Source organism: Pogona vitticeps, chromosome 1, assembly GCF_051106095.1.
Source record: "Pogona vitticeps strain Pit_001003342236 chromosome 1, PviZW2.1, whole genome shotgun sequence".
NCBI lineage: Eukaryota > Metazoa > Chordata > Lepidosauria > Squamata > Agamidae > Pogona > Pogona vitticeps.
Window position 1 is genome coordinate 309,072,852 of NC_135783.1, and position 18,084 is coordinate 309,090,935.

At 41.6% G+C, this 18,084-nt stretch overlaps 1 protein-coding gene across 1 annotated transcript in view; it reads right to left on the reverse strand.

The window, feature by feature from the left end:
- STXBP6 (syntaxin binding protein 6) overlaps window positions 1–18,084 on the reverse strand; it is a 141,079-nt gene that overhangs the window by 14,525 nt on the left and 108,470 nt on the right. The window contains exons 3-4 of the mRNA XM_020789400.3: window positions 17,186–17,316; window positions 15,364–15,529 (exon numbers count right to left, since the gene is read on the reverse strand). Coding sequence (XP_020645059.1) covers window positions 15,364–15,529; window positions 17,186–17,316 — 297 coding nt within the window. The remainder of the gene's footprint in view (window positions 1–15,363; window positions 15,530–17,185; window positions 17,317–18,084) is intronic.

An 18,084-nucleotide genomic window follows, 5' to 3' on the forward strand; every position in this document is an offset into this window, starting at 1 on the left:
TGTTTTCGAACCCGTGTTTGCTCACACTCATTAAGCCAGCCAGGCTGATGCAGTGGTTAGATTGGGGAAACCCAAGTTCAAATTCCCATTGAGCCATGAAGCTTAGTAGGTGATCATGGGCCAGTTTCTCTCTCGGCCAAATTTATTTCACTAGGTTTTTGGAATAAGATGGAGGAACAATGTACCGGTATGTCACCATGAATTCTTTCAAGGAAAAATTAATATAAATAGGAGAAAAAAGACATTATGTGCTGTGGAAATTTTTACAAGATCTCTGATCAGAGTAAGGCATGTTTGATGCCAGTTTTGCTGAGTTTCCAGCACCAGACCAAAGGAAGTAATGTCAAATTAGTTAAATACTATTCCTGTCCATTAATTAAGCAGACAACATAACCTTAAACCCAACAGGAAAGCTCAGACTAACAGAAACTCAGCTAAATAAGACACAGAGATATACCAGAAAAATGCTTAGTAACTCCTTAAAAATATAAACTATAAAATTAACTGGTGTGTCAGATTTTGACTAGCTCCTTGTCAAACTCGCACACAGAACATGTATGTGCAAATATTGAAATAACATGCAACAAAAGATTTGTAAGGGAAAGACAGCTGAAAAGTGAAGAAATGGATCTCAGACGTTGGATGCTGTCAGATAGACAGGAAGGGGGGAGGGCGTTGGAGGGGGCAGCCATTGAGGTGGTGCTGGGTAGGGGAAGGAATGGTGGTGGGGGTAGAACATGCCCGCGTAGGAGAAGAGAGGTTAGATATCTTACATCTATCCCCTCTTCTAGTCCTACCTCCAACCAAATGGTATCAGGCGACCATATCAGCAAACCCTCGAGCCACACGGTGCTGTTGATGAACGCCAGGTCAGTACAAAATAAAACTGCCCTCATCCATGATGTAATTCTGGATGGGGGTGCTGACCTGGCGTGCATTACTGAGACCTGGGTGGGAGAGGAAGGTGGTGTCCCCCTCTCCCAGCTGTGTCCTCCTGGGTACTCAGTCCAGCACCAGTGTCGCTCGGAGGGTCGGGGAGGGGGAGTTGCTATAGTCTATAGGAGTTCTATCTCCTTGACCAGGCTTCCTATCCCTTTGAGAGGAGGTCTTGAGGGCCTGTATTGTGTGTTGGGCTCACGAGACAGATTAGGGATTCTGTTGGTGTACCGCCCACCCTGCTGCGTACCAACAGTCTCCCTACCTGAGCTGACGGAGGCAGTCTCGGACCTGGTGTTGAGGACTCCCAGGCTGCTGGTGCTGGGGGACCTCAACATCCATGCTGAGGCTGCCTTGACCGGGGCGGCTCAGGACTTCATGGCCGCCATGACAACCATGGGACTGTCTCAATGTGTCATCGGCCCGACACATGAGAAGGGCCACACCTTGGACCTTGTTTTCACAACGGGACTGGAAGATGGTGGTTTGGATGTGGAGGGGCTGGTTGTGACCCCATTGTCATGGTCAGACCACTTCCTGGTCAAGTTTAGTCTATTAGCTTCTTCTTCCCTCTGCAAGGGTGGGGGATCTATTAAGATGATCCGCCCTCGGAGACTTATGGATCCAGATGGATTCCTGAATGCTCTGGGGGAGTATCCGTCTGATATGGTTGGCGCTCCTGTCGAAGCTCAGGTCACCATATGGAATAGGGAGATGACCCGGGCGGTTGACACGATTGCGCCTAAGCGCCCTCTCCCTGCTCGCCGAGCCCAGACAGCTCCCTGGTATACTTCTGAACTGCGGGCGATGAAGCGAGAGGGGAGACGGCTAGAGCGCAGGTGGAGGAAGTCCCGCTGGGAATCTGATCGAACACGACTTAGAGCCCATTATCGGGCCTATTTCGTGGCAATACGGCTGGCGAAACGGCAATATTTCTCCAGCCGCATTGCTTCCTCAGAATGTCGTCCAGCAGAGCTGTTTCGGGTGGTCCGGGATCTTCTTCAACCGGGAAACCCGGTGGAGGTCCCGGACTGCTCATCAGCTCGCTGTGATGAGTTTGCTATTCATTTTGAGGAAAAAATCGCTCAGATTCGCAGTGGGCTGGACTCCACTGTTACTGCAAAATCGGAAGATGTGTCCAGTGTGCCGTGCTTAGGTCAAACTTTAATGGATGAGTTTCAATTGTTGAGACCCGAGGATGTGGACAGGGTGCTTGGATCTGTCCGTTCTACCACCACGCCGCTCGACCCTTGCCCATCTTGGCTAATTGGAAGATCTGCCAGGGGGGTTCGCACTTGGGTCCAGGAGGCCGTGAACGCCTCTCTGAGAGAGGGAGTGGTCCCTACCGCCTTGAAAGAGGCGGTAATTCGACCACTCCTTAAAAAGCCTAACCTGGACCCAAGGCTGGTGGTCAACTACCGACCAGTGGCGAACCTCCCTTATTTGGGCAAGGTGTTGGAGCGGGTTGTGGCCGGGCAACTCCAGGCGCTGCTGGATGAAACGGATTTTCTGGATCCATTTCAATCAGGTTTCAGGCCGGGTTTTGGTACAGAGACAGCCTTGGTCGCCCTGTATGATGACCTTTGCCGGGAGAGAGACAGGGGGAGTGTGACCCTGTTGATACTCCTGGACCTCTCAGCGGCTTTCGACACCATCGACCATGGTGTCCTTCTGGATAGGCTGGCTGGGTTAGGAGTTGGGGGCACTGTTTTACGGTGGTTCCGCTCCTTCCTAGCTGACCGTATCCAGAGGGTGGTGCTGGGGGACAGTTGCTCTGCCCCATGGCATTTATGTCATGGGGTTCCTCAGGGCTCGATACTGTCCCCCATGCTGTTTAACATCTACATGAAACCGCTGGGAGAGGTCATCAGGAGGTTTGGGCTGAGGAGTCAGCAATATGCTGACGACACTCAGCTCTACCTCTCGTTTTCCACCAATCCAGGTGAGGCGGTTTCTGTGCTGAACTCGTGTCTGGACCTGATAATGGACTGGATGAGGGTTAATAAATTGAAACTCAATCCAGACAAGACGGAAGTGCTGTTAGTGGGTGCTTCGCCGGACAGGTTGGAGGGCCACTTCCCTGTCCTGAATGGGGTTACACTCCCCCTAAGGGACAGGGTCCGCAGCCTGGGGGTGCTCCTGGACCCCAGTCTAACTTTGGAAGCTCAGGTGGACTCGGTGGCCAGGGGTGCCTTCCTTCAGCTGCGGAAATTATACCAGCTACGGCCCTACCTGGACGAGTGGAGTCTCATGACAGTTACACATGCACTGGTAACATCTCGTATTGATTATTGCAATGCGCTCTACGTGGGGCTGCCTTTGAAGACGGTCCGGCGACTGCAACTGGTTCAGAATCGAGCTGCGTGGCTGGTGAGTGGTGGGGCCGCCAGAGAGCACATCAAGCCGATTCTGTATAATTTACACTGGTTACCAGTTGCTGTCCGGGCCCAATTCAAAGTGCTTGTTTTGACATATAAAGCCCTAAACGGCTTGGGCCCTGGATACCTGAAGGACCGCCTCCTTCCATATGAGCCTACCCGGCTGTTAAGATCTAGCCAGGGGGCCCTTTTGAAAGAGCCATCCCTCAAGGAGGTAAGAGGGATGGCTTGTAGACAAAGGGCCTTCTGGGCAGCTGCCCCCAGACTATGGAACGCCCTCCCAACTGAAATTCGCCTGGCGCCGACACTGATGATATTTCGGCGCCAGGTCAAAACCTTCCTGTTCCAGAAGGCTTTTAATTGAAATAACATTAACTGTGGGTCTTAATGATGGCAATTTTAATTGTATTTTAATTGTATTTTAATTGTATTTTAATTGTATTTTAATCATTTTATTTTATTCCATTGAATTTTAATTGTTGTAAGCCGCCCAGAGACCTTTGGGTAGAGTGGGCGGCATATAAATTAAATAAATAAATAAATAAATAAAATAAATATTTTATTTATTTATTTATTTATTTATTTATTTATTTATTTATTTATTTATTTATTTATTTATTTATTTATTTATTTATTTATTTATTTATTTATATCCCGCCCATCTGGTATAATTATACCACTCTGAGTGGCTGACAACAGAACAAATACAATTAAAACAAGATGAATCCATGAACATCCATTATTAACAAATGTACTAAAAATAATAAATGATAGATAAGAAAAAGAAAAAGTTAAATTAAATAAATTAAATTAACTTAAATGCTGGCAGGAGGGAAGGCCTGGACATAAAGCCATGTTTTTAGCTGGATTTTGAATGTACCCAGCGTAGCGGCCGCGCGAATCTCAGGAGGGAGATTGTTCCAGAGGCAAGGAGCCACCGCTGAGAAGGCCCGGTTTCGAGTCTTTTCCCTCCAGGCCTCCCTCAGCGTGAGGCTCCTCAACTTTACCTCCTGGCTCGCGCGGGTGATCCGGGTAGATCTTGGTGGGAGAAGGCGTTCCGCCAAGTATCGAGGTCCCAAACCGTTTAGGGCCTTATAAGTGAGCATTAAAACTTTGAATTCGCTACAGAAACGAATGGGCAGCCAATGCAATCTGGCCAGTATAGGAGTAATATGATGGTATTTCCTCCCTCCCATAAGGAGTCTGGCCGCTGCGTTCTGCACCATCTGAAGTTTCCATATCAACCTCAAAGGCAGTCCCACGTAGAACGCATTGCAGTGGTCTAATCTTGAGATTACAAGGTAGTGAGAGCCCCCGTGTCGAGGTAGGGACGCAACTGGGCAATCCGCCAAAGATGGAAAAAGGCGGAGCGGACAACCAACGCCACCTGTGTTTCCATGGTGAGCGCCGGGTCCAGGTGTATGCCCAAGCTGCGGACCCCACTTGCTGGAGCCAGGGCCGCTCCCCCAAACGAGAGCCACCCAAGCCACCAACCACAGGGCCCCCCACCCTCAGAACTTCCGTCTTGTCCGGGTTCAGCCTCAGACCGTTCTCCTGCATCCATTCCAGTACAGTCCCCAGGCAGCGCTGAAGGGACAGGACGGCATCACCTGCGGTTGGAAAAAAGGAGATGTAGAGCTGAGTGTCATCAGCATACTGGTGACACATCGCTCCACACCCCCTGATGACCCCAGCTAGCGGCCTCATATAGATGTTAAACAGCATTGGGGAGATAATCAAACTCTGCGGGACCCCACAATTGGAGCTCCACGGGGCCGAGACACTCTCCCCAAGCTGTACTCTCTGGGGACGATCCTCCAAGAAGGAGCGGAGCCAGGCTAATGCCAAGCCACTGATTCCCAGCTCGGAGAGCCTCCCCAGGAGGATACCGTGGTCGACGGTATCAAAGGCCACCGAAATATCGAGGAGGACCAACAGAGACATTTTGCCCCTGTCAGCCTCCCTCAGCAGGTCATCGTACAGGGCGACCAATGCTGTCTCTGTACCGTGACGTAGCCTGAAGCCCGACTAGAATGGATCCAGGGCATCTGTTTCATCCAGGAGTGCCTGAAGCTGATCTGCCACCACCCTCTCCACCACTTTGCTCATGAAAGAAACATCGGCGACGGGCCTATAATTGCCAATTTCGTCCGCCGCCAAATTAGGTTTCTTTCTTATGGGCCCATTCTTCCCCATAGGTTTTGACAACACCCCATTTGGCTTCCTTTAACTGTAGGGGATGGATGGACTGTCTTCAAAGGATATTGTATCTCACTCACTACCTTTAGGCAGCATCTGCAGAGAAACAAGTACCAGACCACACAGGAAACTGAATGTATGGTCTGGTACTTATGGCCCATCTAGCCCATGACCGTCAAAACTGACTGACAAAAGCTCTCCAGGGCTTCAGGCAGTTTTTAAGCCTTTCCTGAAGATGCTGGGGGTGGAAATGAGACCTTGTATATGTAAAGAATGTTCTACAACTGAGCTGTGGCCCCATCACAAATGATTCCCTTCCCTTTGGCTTCTACCGGAGCACTTTTCTGTGCCATCAATATCTGGAGGCAGCATGATGATGTCTATATTGTTCTCTGCCATCAAGTCACTTTGATTGATGGCAATTCTAGTAGGATTTTCAAGGTATGTTTGATATTCGAAGAAAGGTTAGCCATTGCCCTCATCCCCTGTGAGTTTCCATGGCTGATCAGGGATTCAAAATCGCACCTCTTGAATTCAAGCTGAACACTCAACACACTACAACAACTGGTCTAAATCCTGTTGTTTAATTACATGTAGAATGTAAATGGCATAGTTTGCAGCAGTTTATCACTGGAAATTAACAAATTCCCACTTGGATTTTTTGGTAAAAACTATGCTAGCATGCATCCAAAAAATGAAGGAAAGATTCATTAACTGCCAATGAGAAGCTACTGCCATGTTACACCAATTGCCTTTAACAGATGTAACTACACAACATGATTTTCGCCACGGGCTGTAAAGATGTGAGGAGAAATCAATGATGGTACCTCTGCGTACAGGTTATTTGGACTATCACCAATAGCTATTATAATTATTAGACTTTGAGAAATAAGATATTAAAGGAGAAGTTTTAGGTATGAAGACATAGGTAAGAATGGAAGTTTAAAACCTTTATGGAATAGTTATAACAAAATTAAACAAGATGCACCAGTTATGTTAAACTGAAACTGAATATTTTAAGAGATGAACATGCATGAATTCTTAATATACACTAGCCACACATATTGAACAAAATTGGAATAAAGATGCTATGAGTCCTAATGGATCTCTCCTTAAAAAAGAAAAAGAAAAGAAAAAAGAAACAGATGTTGTGCCAACCTGTGGTGGAAGTAGGGAAATGTGGGGGAAAAAATCTGGATTAGTCAGAATATATCAGTGACAATCAGATGACTAAGATAAGGAAATATATAACTTTACCAAGATTGACCTTGAAAGTTGGCATAAATTCCCTCAACTTCTTGGATACAGAGGGAGAAAACACATTAAATATGTATGTAACAATTCTAAATGATTAGAATATGCATATTCCTCATGTCAAGCCCATTTCTTCCTTTGCAGGTTCAAGAAACAATATACAAGACACCTACCTAGGACCAGGATGAAACTGTGGGCAAAAAATCTTGTAGCATAAACCAGATCTGATACCAGAAATAATTAATTTAAACTGATTGAATGCATCCTATTCCCTAGTTTTCAGGTTCCGAGGCTCCCCAGGAGTCCTCTTTGCTTTGGGGTAGACTTTGTGACTTTCAGGGTGAGAGCAGCCTTTAATTGGCACTGACGGGATTGATATCACCACCAGTAATCCGAAAGTGATTAAAGGCTCCTCCCTCTGCCTGCCAAGGTTCCTGAAGTCTTACCCAAGGAAAAATGAGCTCTAGATAGCTTTGGAACCTGAAAAGTGGCTTACAAAATTTTCATTTTAAATTAATTATTTCCAGATCTGATTTATGCCAGCAAAACTTTACACAACAGGATTTTACCCATTATTTAAAAAATATATATATTGTAACCTTATCCATATCATGAACCTATTTAGGCCTGGACTTTTTTTTGTTTTGCTACTATCAGAACTTCCAACTATAGTTTGCTTAGTCAGCAGATCCCTGCAAGTAGCATTCTTGACCAAAACCAAGTGGAAACAGTGGGGTGAACAAATAAAAAGAAACAAAAGAACATAGGCAAGGCAACACTTACTGTATAACCAACTGAACACTAGAATCTGTTCAGTCAAAATAAGAGTTATGTTACAAGGGCAGATGCAGCTCTTGGCCCCAGATTTGGGGGGGGGGGAGGAGGTGATTATTTAACTCTTTCCAAACCGTCAATCACCTAGCAATATTCAAATTGACTAGAGGATGGTCCCACAGTTTTTCTTTCCCTCATTATGGTATTCAGTGAATTCATGGATGGGCGTAGCCAGGTTACTAACAGGTAAAACTTCCAGCCTATGACAGTGAGCCAACAGCAATATTTAGCTCCTTCCATTTTTGTTCATTAAATCAGCAGTGGAAGGAAGCCAAAAGTATATCGAAGTCGCCAATTATGTCTGCTTAATAAGATTGTGCTATCTGCTACTGAGAAGAGCAATGAGCTTTATAAACTTTGACATGCAAACCCTTCTCATCTTTTGACAAGGAATGTGCAGTATGTACATGGAAATCTGCCAAAGCAAACCATGTTGACAAACATATATAATCCCTTGGGAAAATTATCCTTCAGCCAAAATCTCTACAGTTGGAATTTAAAGAACAATCCTATATTAGCAACCTAACTTCTTACATTTCAGAGGTTATTGTGACCTGCAGATAAAATGGAGGTAAATTTTTGTTCGGGGGCAGTTCCTATGTAAGAGTTCTCCGTATGTAGTATTTGCAGCACTCTACAGCTAATAAGCAACATCAAAATATGTACTAACAATATGTACAACCAAGAGAAATAAAACTTCTGATCAGAGTAACTTCTGCAATTCAAGGCTTCTTTGTGGATGGCAGAAATATCCACATCATTCTTCACGCCATGACTTGGGTCTGAACACTCCACCTCATGCAGAATACAACCAATCTGGAGCCTAATATGCACCAGCCAATTCTACATTATCCACACATGTTCATTTTGTTGTATACTGATATTCAGTACTTTTTAAAAAGAATTAAAAGGAAGACATAAAAGAAAGTAAGAACAGAAAGAAGCAATGTCTGATTGCTTCATATCTCACACTGTGTGGCTTTAAGGTTAAAACAGACAAACCTGGATTAACTTCTTAAAAAGCTATCCTTGAAGGAGAGCTTTTTCCTTTCCCAGTTTAATGTATAGAACCCAAAGTCACACAGTTATAGGTCTGTCTATCTGTTCTTGCTCTTCCCCTCCTTCCACAGCTGAAAACAGGACAAGAGAGTTTTAAAGAAGGATGTTTGGCCTCTTCATACATCTTGTACGGCCAGAACCTGTCCAAACTGATTTAGTCTCCCACATTCTGCAGTCACAATACATGCACAAAACAGACTCAAAGTAACTAACTTTTAAAAAACTGCTGAGGAAAAAAGGTCTTCACATCCCGTTCTTTAGTCATTGGATGGAGCCCTCTTTATCTGGTTAATGTGTGAATGGACACACAGCCAAAGGCAACCTTAACAAAAATACAGGTTTTCCTTTATGTAGCAAATTGCAAGGAACACCAGGTCTTGGATTTTTTATTTTAGAGAATGTCTCTTGCCTAAGGGCACTTGGTTGGTGATATAGTAATACATAAGCAAATGTACACAGCAAGAGATGACTGTTCTGAAGATAGCTTCTGCTTCTATATCCTCATACATTCCAGTGATATAGTACAGTTAGCAATCAGCTAGACAAAAAAGCTAATCCAATCAAAACCAAAGAGAATGAAAACAACAACAACAAACAAGCCCCAAATCACTTTTTAATAAGAAAGGAAAATGGGGAGGGGCCTGCAAAAGCAGGCTGTTGAAATTCACTTACTTAAAATCTGTTCTGTACACAGACTTGGATTATCCTGTGGAGCTACTACACAGGCTACTGAAACTGTTGACATTGAACAGTCATAGTACATAGGATGATCAATTTATTAAGGAGGCTTTAGACTCTGCTTGGCCATGCTGGATAAGAATTCAGGGAGTTCCTGTTCAAACCATTTGGAGGGCAAAAGACTGCTCACCTCTGATTTACACAACATATTTTTGCTATATGTAGTCTCAGAGGGAATTAGTGGGTATATTTTCTACCGCTCAGAAACAAGAACAGTCAGAATAGAAGGCATTCATATTTAGTGGTTCTGAAAGCCAGTAATTTGCTGGTCCCTAATTTCTGACCTCATAGCTATACTGTATTTTCCATTCCTCAATTAACAAGTTTTTGCAAAACCTCAAACCAAACCTTAGCAATTGGGATATTGATTTTTCTTTTTTTTTTTGGGGGGGGGGTTAGAACTGAAATAATTTAAGCAATTTATAAGCAACTGACCAAAAAGGATAGTTTTAAAGACTTGCTTCTACTTCATAGCTGAGCAAGGATTACTATTAAAAATTAAAAATAATAATCATTCATTATAATTTAGTATTTGATAGTATCTTCCTAAGATCCAGAAGCTACTTGTTTGCAGTTGTTTTAAACACACACACACACACATGTATGTAATCAATGTATGCATGTCTGCATAAATTTATTTATCTTGTAGAAACACACATAATATATGCATATTTTATTCATTTAATAAACTGCATTAAGACAGATTAGTCTTACGTGCTTAGAAAGATAAAAAGAAAATATATTTTCTGGTGAAGATTTTTTTTAAAAACGCTCAGACATACACTTTGCCTTTTGAAAATGTACAAATTTCACATCTGAATAGTTTTTGTTTGTTTGTTCATGTGATCTACAAACAACTGACATCATCACGCTGACTATTAATAGAACAATTCTTCAACCAATACTTGGCTGAAGAAAAGCAAATGACTCACTGCCATGATCAGAGCAGCCAAAAATCCTCTGAAAAGGCAGAACTGGATAATCCTTTCATAATTACAGCCAACTGTTATGCAGAAAAGAACAGTTATAAGCGGATGCTATATAAGAGCAAGAAGCCCTTTGCAGATCTGCAGCATTACCTTCCAGCTTGTCTTCCTCTTGTCTCCTTTTTAAAGAGGTCATATAAAGTACCTATCTTTCATTAAAAATGTTTGCAGTTCTACATTTTACCTTTAGATGTCAGCAATTTTGTTCTTTAAGAGCTCACATTCTACGTTTGAAGAAACATCCAAATGGAAATGGATCAAAACTAGAAACAATTTTTGCCATGTATTTGAATCCAAAATGGGTTTCCTCTTCTCCTTTTAAATGAGCATAAGCCACTCAGGATCCCTGATCTGATGAATGACCACAAACTTGATGGAGGGTTTTCAAACCCTGCATTGTTTTCCTAGTGAAGATATCTGTTATCTGCTATCTGATGCAGGTACATGAAGGACATGAACTTAAAACTTCTGGCATTAATTCAATAACATACCATTCACAAATTCTTAAAGCTTGCTGGAGGCCACATGCCATGAGAGAAGTATGCCTTGTCATCCATCTTAAGATACCAGTTTGAAGACGTGGAAAGTGGTTGCTCTATCTTGGTGGCCTTTCTTGTTAGCCAACCTTCATTACTAATCAGAGTAATGTGAGAGGCTATGCGGACAGAGTAATCTTCCCCTCTGTTGAAGCTTTAGCAAACTTTCTAAGCTGGTTTAAGAGATTTGGCTGGAAGGGACCTTTCCGGACCGGGCTGTTAGTCAGTCCAGCAGTAGTTTGGAGTGTTCCCTCTCTGACTTTGAAGAGAGCCTTGCTTATCTGCTTAAAAGTATTTTCAGTCTGCTGGCAGTTATGCTGTTAGTCATGTACGTGTGCAATCAGTATAGAGTTATGAGTCAGGCAAGACCTATTCATGTAACCATCATGTTTTGTTCTGCAACATGCTGGTTTTTGTTTTGTTCCGAACTGTGAGTAAATGGAGTCTTTTATTCTTTCTCTTACCAATGTCTTAGACTGAGTTTCTGAGACTGTAAGTGAACATAAAGTGTGGTCTGCTATGGAAATACCTGAAACTAATTCTGCTCTACACTTTCTGCTGTGTAGCTAGAGGTATTTAATCAAAAACTCACACTCTGCAAAGAGCCTCTTCAGACTGTCACTTTCATGTTTCAGAAGCAATGACTAGAGAAGGTGCATCCAGCATGCCCCTATCTTCGCATGTGGGCCCGATGCTTTAAGATGTAACAGTGGTATTCTCTGCCAAGAACTGAATATACCCAAAATGATTTACAGTGATCTAGAAATAGCTGTAGCTTATTTTGAAAATGCCTGACTGCAATCCTACACACAACATATTAAAAATATATACAGTGGTACCTCGCATAACGGGCGCCCCGTTTAACGACGAATCCGCATAGTGACAATGTTTTTGTGATCGCTTTTGCAATTGCATAATGATGTTTTCTATGGGGGGAAATCGCTTTGTGATGATCGGTATTACCGATTATTGCATAACGATGTTTTTCCCCTAGCTGATCGGTGGTTCCAAAATGGCCACCGGGTAAAACAGGGACGGATTCCTCGCTTACCGGGTGCCCAAAATGGCTGCTGTATGGAGGATTTTCGCTTAAAAGGTACGTTTTAAGCCCACAGGAACGCACTGAAGGGGTTTCAATGCATTCCTATGGGCTTTTTAAATCCGCATAGCGACGAATCCGTATAGTGACGATTTTTGCTGCACAGATTATTGTCGCTATGCGGGGCACCACTGTATTGTAGTTTTAAAAAAATTAGCCTTAAATTCATCAATTTAAGTTCAAAAGAGAAAGAGTAACTGCATTGGAAAGAGAATTTCTGAGTTAACATATTTAGGTTCAGTGTGTCGATATCTATGCTTTCTAGAAAAATACATATTTTGGAAATATTGATATTAATTCATTTCACTATAAAAACAAAACTTTCAAATAGAAAAATTCAAATTTTTTTCAGAGTATGAAGATGCCAAAAGGATCAAAAGTTCTGTGTTTCTTTCTGAAATATAATGGCACTGGGTTTCTTCAGATTTGAGGAATTCATGTCAGAATAAGCTAAAGAGTACTGTGAAGAAGGTACCCGTGGTATCTTCCTTTGTGAGAAAGGAAAATTACCAGTGATCACATGTCAGTTGTAATATTACCTAAAGTTCATAGGCTGCAATGAATCTGAACAAAATAGTGCTGATGTAGCAGTACATAAAATTGAACTGTAAGTCAATAATGAAAATATTGAAGAAAAAAATCTTGCTTATTTTCTGTGATTTAATAAACACTTTCCTACAATTATTATCCTTCCATTACAAATCAATCTGCTTAAATCAGTAAAATAACCGATTACACAAACTTGACCTAGAGTGAGTCAGAATGGTTCTGAATAGTCATCAACTACAGGCTCCATGGTTCCAGCTTTACAAATCTTAAAGAACTCTGCTTGCTGTTAATAGATCATATAAAATTATTTATCTTAGATCTGTGAAGAAGCTTAATGATATATTTATTGCTGAGTTAAAATGAGTGCAGGAATTTACTCAGCTGGGAATAGCAACATGGGAACTATAGGTTAATAGTGAAACATTGCAATAAAGCTAAAGGATAACTGCACTTAAAATATAGTGTTATGTATTGTATATACTGAAGTATAAGCCTAGTTTTTCAGCACATTTTTTTGCTGAAAAAACACCTCCTCAGCTTATACTTCAGTCAGTGTAAAAATTACATGTTCTTCCCTGCAGTGTGGGTGTTCTCCAGACTCCCCCAGTCATCTACGGGCACCTGCAGCCTCTGTGGGTGGTTCGATGACCCGGATTATGTACACTGCATTTCCACTTCCAGGACACTGCCATCCTCCTCCTTAAGCATATTCTATGTACCCACCTTCCTCTTCCCACCTTCCTCCTCCATCCTGCATCTCCCTCCATCTTGTTACACAGCAGTAGAGCAGTAGATAAGTGCAGCATCTGGTATGAGTCCTCCCTCCACAGGCAGTGAAGTCTGTCTCACATCTCAGAAGGGCAGTATCTTCAAAAACATTTAACCTACTGATGCCTCAATTAATGTAATTGTATTAGTATCTATTTCTATTTTTGAAATTTACCAGTAGCTGCTGCACTTTCCACCTTTGGCTTATAATCGAGTCAATACGTTTTCCCGTTTTTTTGTGGTAAAATTGGGTGCCTCGGCTTATATTCTGGTTGGCTTATACTCGAGTATATATGGTATGTTGATCTTGTTGCCAGTTGTTTTACTATGGCGTATTCTCATCAACTACTTGTACAGGCAGATGTGCCGTAAGAAAACTATCCTAAAGAACCACTAGGAAAATCAGAAGCTAATGTAACATCTACAACAGCATCAATACAGTGGTGCCTCGCTCAACAATTGCCCCGCATTATGACTAATCCATTTTATGACAATCTTTTTGCGATTGCAATTGCGATTGCAAAACGATGGTCTAAATGGGGGAATTTTGCTTAGCAATGATCGGTTCCCTGCTTCGGGAACCGATTTTCGCTTTACGACGATCAAAAACAGCTGATCGTCGGGTTTTCAAAATGGCTGTCGGGTGCTTAAAATGGCTCTCCGCTCTGCTTAGGGATAGATTCCTTGCTATACAGGAAGAGAAAATGGCCGCTGTATGGAGGATCTCACTGGATGGTGAGTTTTTACCCCACTGGAATGGGGTTTTTAATTTTGCTTTACGATGTTTTCGCTTAACAGCGATTTTCCTAGAACGGATTATCGTCGTTAAGCGAGGCACCACTGTAATTATATTGAGGAAAGCTACCAGTGTCAGTTTTACAGTGGCCTGTCCAGTCACCGGACAAAATTAACGAGCATCTCTTTGTATAATCTGGTCTATGACCACATAATAAAACTTTAAGATTTAAGATTGCCTTCAATGTCGAAAAGGAGAGTTCCTCAGCACACTACGGCAACTTTGTCCTGACTCCCTCTCATAGTAAATGTTATCTAGGGTCTCAAAGAGATTATACTATGAATATCAAGAACCAATGGCTTTTTGAAGCTCTTAACATAACATGCACTCTTACCCATTTTGTAGAACCTGATATATTCTCAAGTTAATAATATTAGCAAGATGTATACATCCAATTTGTTTTTATAACATGGGCCAAAAGACTATTCATATTTGAATAAAATTTGTGTGACCTGACATGGTTAATTGATGAGGTGTTGGGGAACGTTTTGACTGTGCTTTTGAGTACATGGTCAGGCATTTAATGGATACATGCCTACAGTACTGTGTTCTTTAGCTGCACGTAGCCACCAATACAAGAATGATGCCAAATTCCAATTATCAAGGAATAATTTCACAACATACATTCTTATACTGCTTTCTTGTTTCTGAAGCCCTGGTATGTATCTGCATCTATGATCATGCATTCACTTGTAAACTTTACTGACATCCATAATGCTGGAACATCAGCAAAGATGAATGGCAAATAAAAACACTGTATAAACGGAAATGACTATTGTTCAAGCAACAACCATTCTACCTTAGGTCTTTTAGAAATACTGGCAAAATTGATGCTTGCTAAATGTGAAAGAACATAATCAGCAGAAAGAAGTTAAACTTGCAAGCTTCTAAATCAATACCTAGAAGAAGTAAGGCACATACTGGAGGCAATATTCTCGCTAAATTACAAAAAATGAAAACCACAAAGGCAGTTATTATACAAGAAATTCTTCTCCCAGTTACAGATTTCATAATTGTTGGTATCCAAAATGTTGATAAATGTGGATTCAAGACTCACCTGGTGACCTTAAGAAACTTTTTTATTTGAGTCAAATCAAAGCGATTTCATGTAATCTACTATGCTATAATGTTATTCAAACACAAGCTAAATTGGCATATGCATGCCAGTCTTTTAGACAAACACATCAGATAAAATCAGCTAAGCCATTCAGATCAAAGCAAATACACTTACCTCCAATAATTTTAGACTGGCAATTAATAAATTCTGGCTTTTTGTCGGTAAGGTACCGCTGACAAGTGTGATGGAGAATTTGAAAGAATGTACATTTTTCAGAGGCTGTACTTGCTACCCATTGGTCAAAAGCATTTTCAAACAGTAAATCAAATTCTGGGGAATCCTAGAAAGAACAACATTAGAATTACCAGAGAAATAAAGACTTTTACAAAGCTGCATTTGCTGCTTTAGACTTCCTTGTTTTTAGAAACCTCTTGTGAAAAGCTCATTTTCAGTCAAAATTCTTGCTAATTCTTTCTTTTGTGAAAATCATGTTGCACAGCTCTGCCTGCACAAGGGCAATTATGTCAGACTGCCACTGATTAATTATTTCATTCTTTGATTTCAGAGTGTGCATGGCTTGCACAAAATAAGATGCTGAAATAGGAAGTCTTTAATCAGAGGCAATCTGCCCCAGATGATAATGTCTTTCTTGTTGCTCAGGAGAAAATTTCCAACAGGTTGTTGAACTTTCTTTCTTAAATACTGTAATATAATGTAGGAATATTTTATAACTAGGACTGCTGCTGATGGCAAATCAGGAGAGCATTCTTGTGTGCCTATATGTATGGGGGTTATCCAACCACACTAACTCTTATCACATGTTATGTAAGTGTAGGGTTGCAGAGACTCACATTAAATCCATCAGGATTTGAAACAGAACTTTGGCAGGTCATAGCAACATATTCTATCAGGTCCCCCCTCTGGCAACCATGGCTGGAAAGCCTTCGGATGAGGATCCTGCTTGATTGAGCTACTGGCACAATGGCCCCCAAAGTTTGGACTTCAGATATTTTGGACTTATTTACACTTTACCATTAACATTTGTTATGCCAGCTGCAGATTATATGTGTTTTAATTCACCATCATCTAGGTATGGGTTAGGATGTCATCATTATGCTTATCCTTTAGGCAGACTTAACAAAAACATGTGACATACTTAGACCAGGTATGATTTTTATCACGGGACAATGTTTTGAGCAATCTGCAGATGTATCAATCACATCTCCAGAGTACAAAGAGAAGGGACAGAATTCGGAGTAAAAATTTACATCTTGCCACAATGGTGGACTAAACCATTATTGTTTCTAAAATTTCTGCTAGTGATGTTGTTGCTTGTAGTAGAAAAGAATGGTGTATGCAAGAAGGAATGTTTCTTTGCAAGTGGAAATTATTTCGACATATAACACTGGGACAAAGTAGGAGGCCACCTTGTTCTGGGAGCTATCTGATAAGAAAGATAGCAACTCTGAAAGCTACAACAGTGAGAAATGTTACAGTTACAGGAGGTAACACAATGTTTAAAGCAACAAAGCTGAAAAGAGAGAAATGCACTGAAGTCAAGGAAAGCTTAGGATGGAAACTGACATTTCTGCAGTGGGCACTTAGCAGCTGTGAAGGGAGACATGTCTTCCTGCTCCCTGCCTGGAGTGGCCAGTTGAGCAGGAAGAGAGTGGAGCTTCATTGGAAGGACGAGCAGGACTGGCAGGCGCTGCAGGAAGACACATGAGTGGACGGACAGTCTGGTCCCGGGGGGCCAGACCTTTGTTAGATCCAGCTGTGTCGGGGTATTCATATTGATATACGAATATCTCCATATCTAATAATGAACAGCATGCTAGCACTTAAAACAACAAATAGATTGTTTGTTTATGAAACAGAAACAAAAGGAAGTACAAGGATTTCTCATGGGAAAACTAATCCAAACTGTTATAGAGAAGTCAAATCAAAACAAAACCACAGCACTAAACAAGAAGCGCTCACAGGACAGGATACTCACCCGATGGGGGTCTATACCATTAACTTGGCGAAGTTGCTCAAGCATCCACTGTGATCGTCGCACAAAAGATGTAGAACCTTCAAACTGTTTGACTTTTGTAATGGATGCCTGTGCAGGTTTCTTGTTTGTCACTGTGAATATGATCCAAAGAAGACCATGTATAAGCATACAAATGAGCTCTGTAACTGCACAAAGTCATCTTGCATATAGAACTGACAGTTTTCTACATCAATAAAATCTGATAAACATAGCTTAACATATAGTAATACAAGGATAGGTGAGAACAAAGAATCTAACATATTTATTGCAAATTAAAATATACAGAATTCTGGAGGATGGTACAGTTGCTTTATTTAAACATGGTGGCATCACTCAAAAATTTTGGAACAGTATACAATAGATCATCTCAACATAATAACAAAACATATAATATGTCCACTCTTGCAGGGACTTGTCTGGTGCCTAGATATAAGTGGAAATGGTCCCATGCATATGTAACAATTTCAAGTTTCCATTGTGAGTATGACAGCTTCCATTTTTCAAAATCCAAACGCAAACTGAGCAGTCTTAAAATATTCAAAGAGAAGATGAGATGGGCTATCCATATTAAACCAGGAAAAACTGATTTCTGAATAAGCACACTATCAGTTACACATATTGAAAAGACTGAAATTTAATCTAGACAAGACAGAGGTGTTGCTAGCCAAGAAAACACTTAATCTAGAAGTAGCAGCCTTTTGATGGATGGAGTAGCACTGCCTATGAAACACATTTTAACAGTTTGGAGGGATACTTTTGGGAACCCGCACTGACTCTGGCTGTATAGGTGACGTCCATAGGCTGAAGTGCTTTTGTCTAGCTTATACCAGTGTGATAGCTATATCCCATTTTTGAAAAGG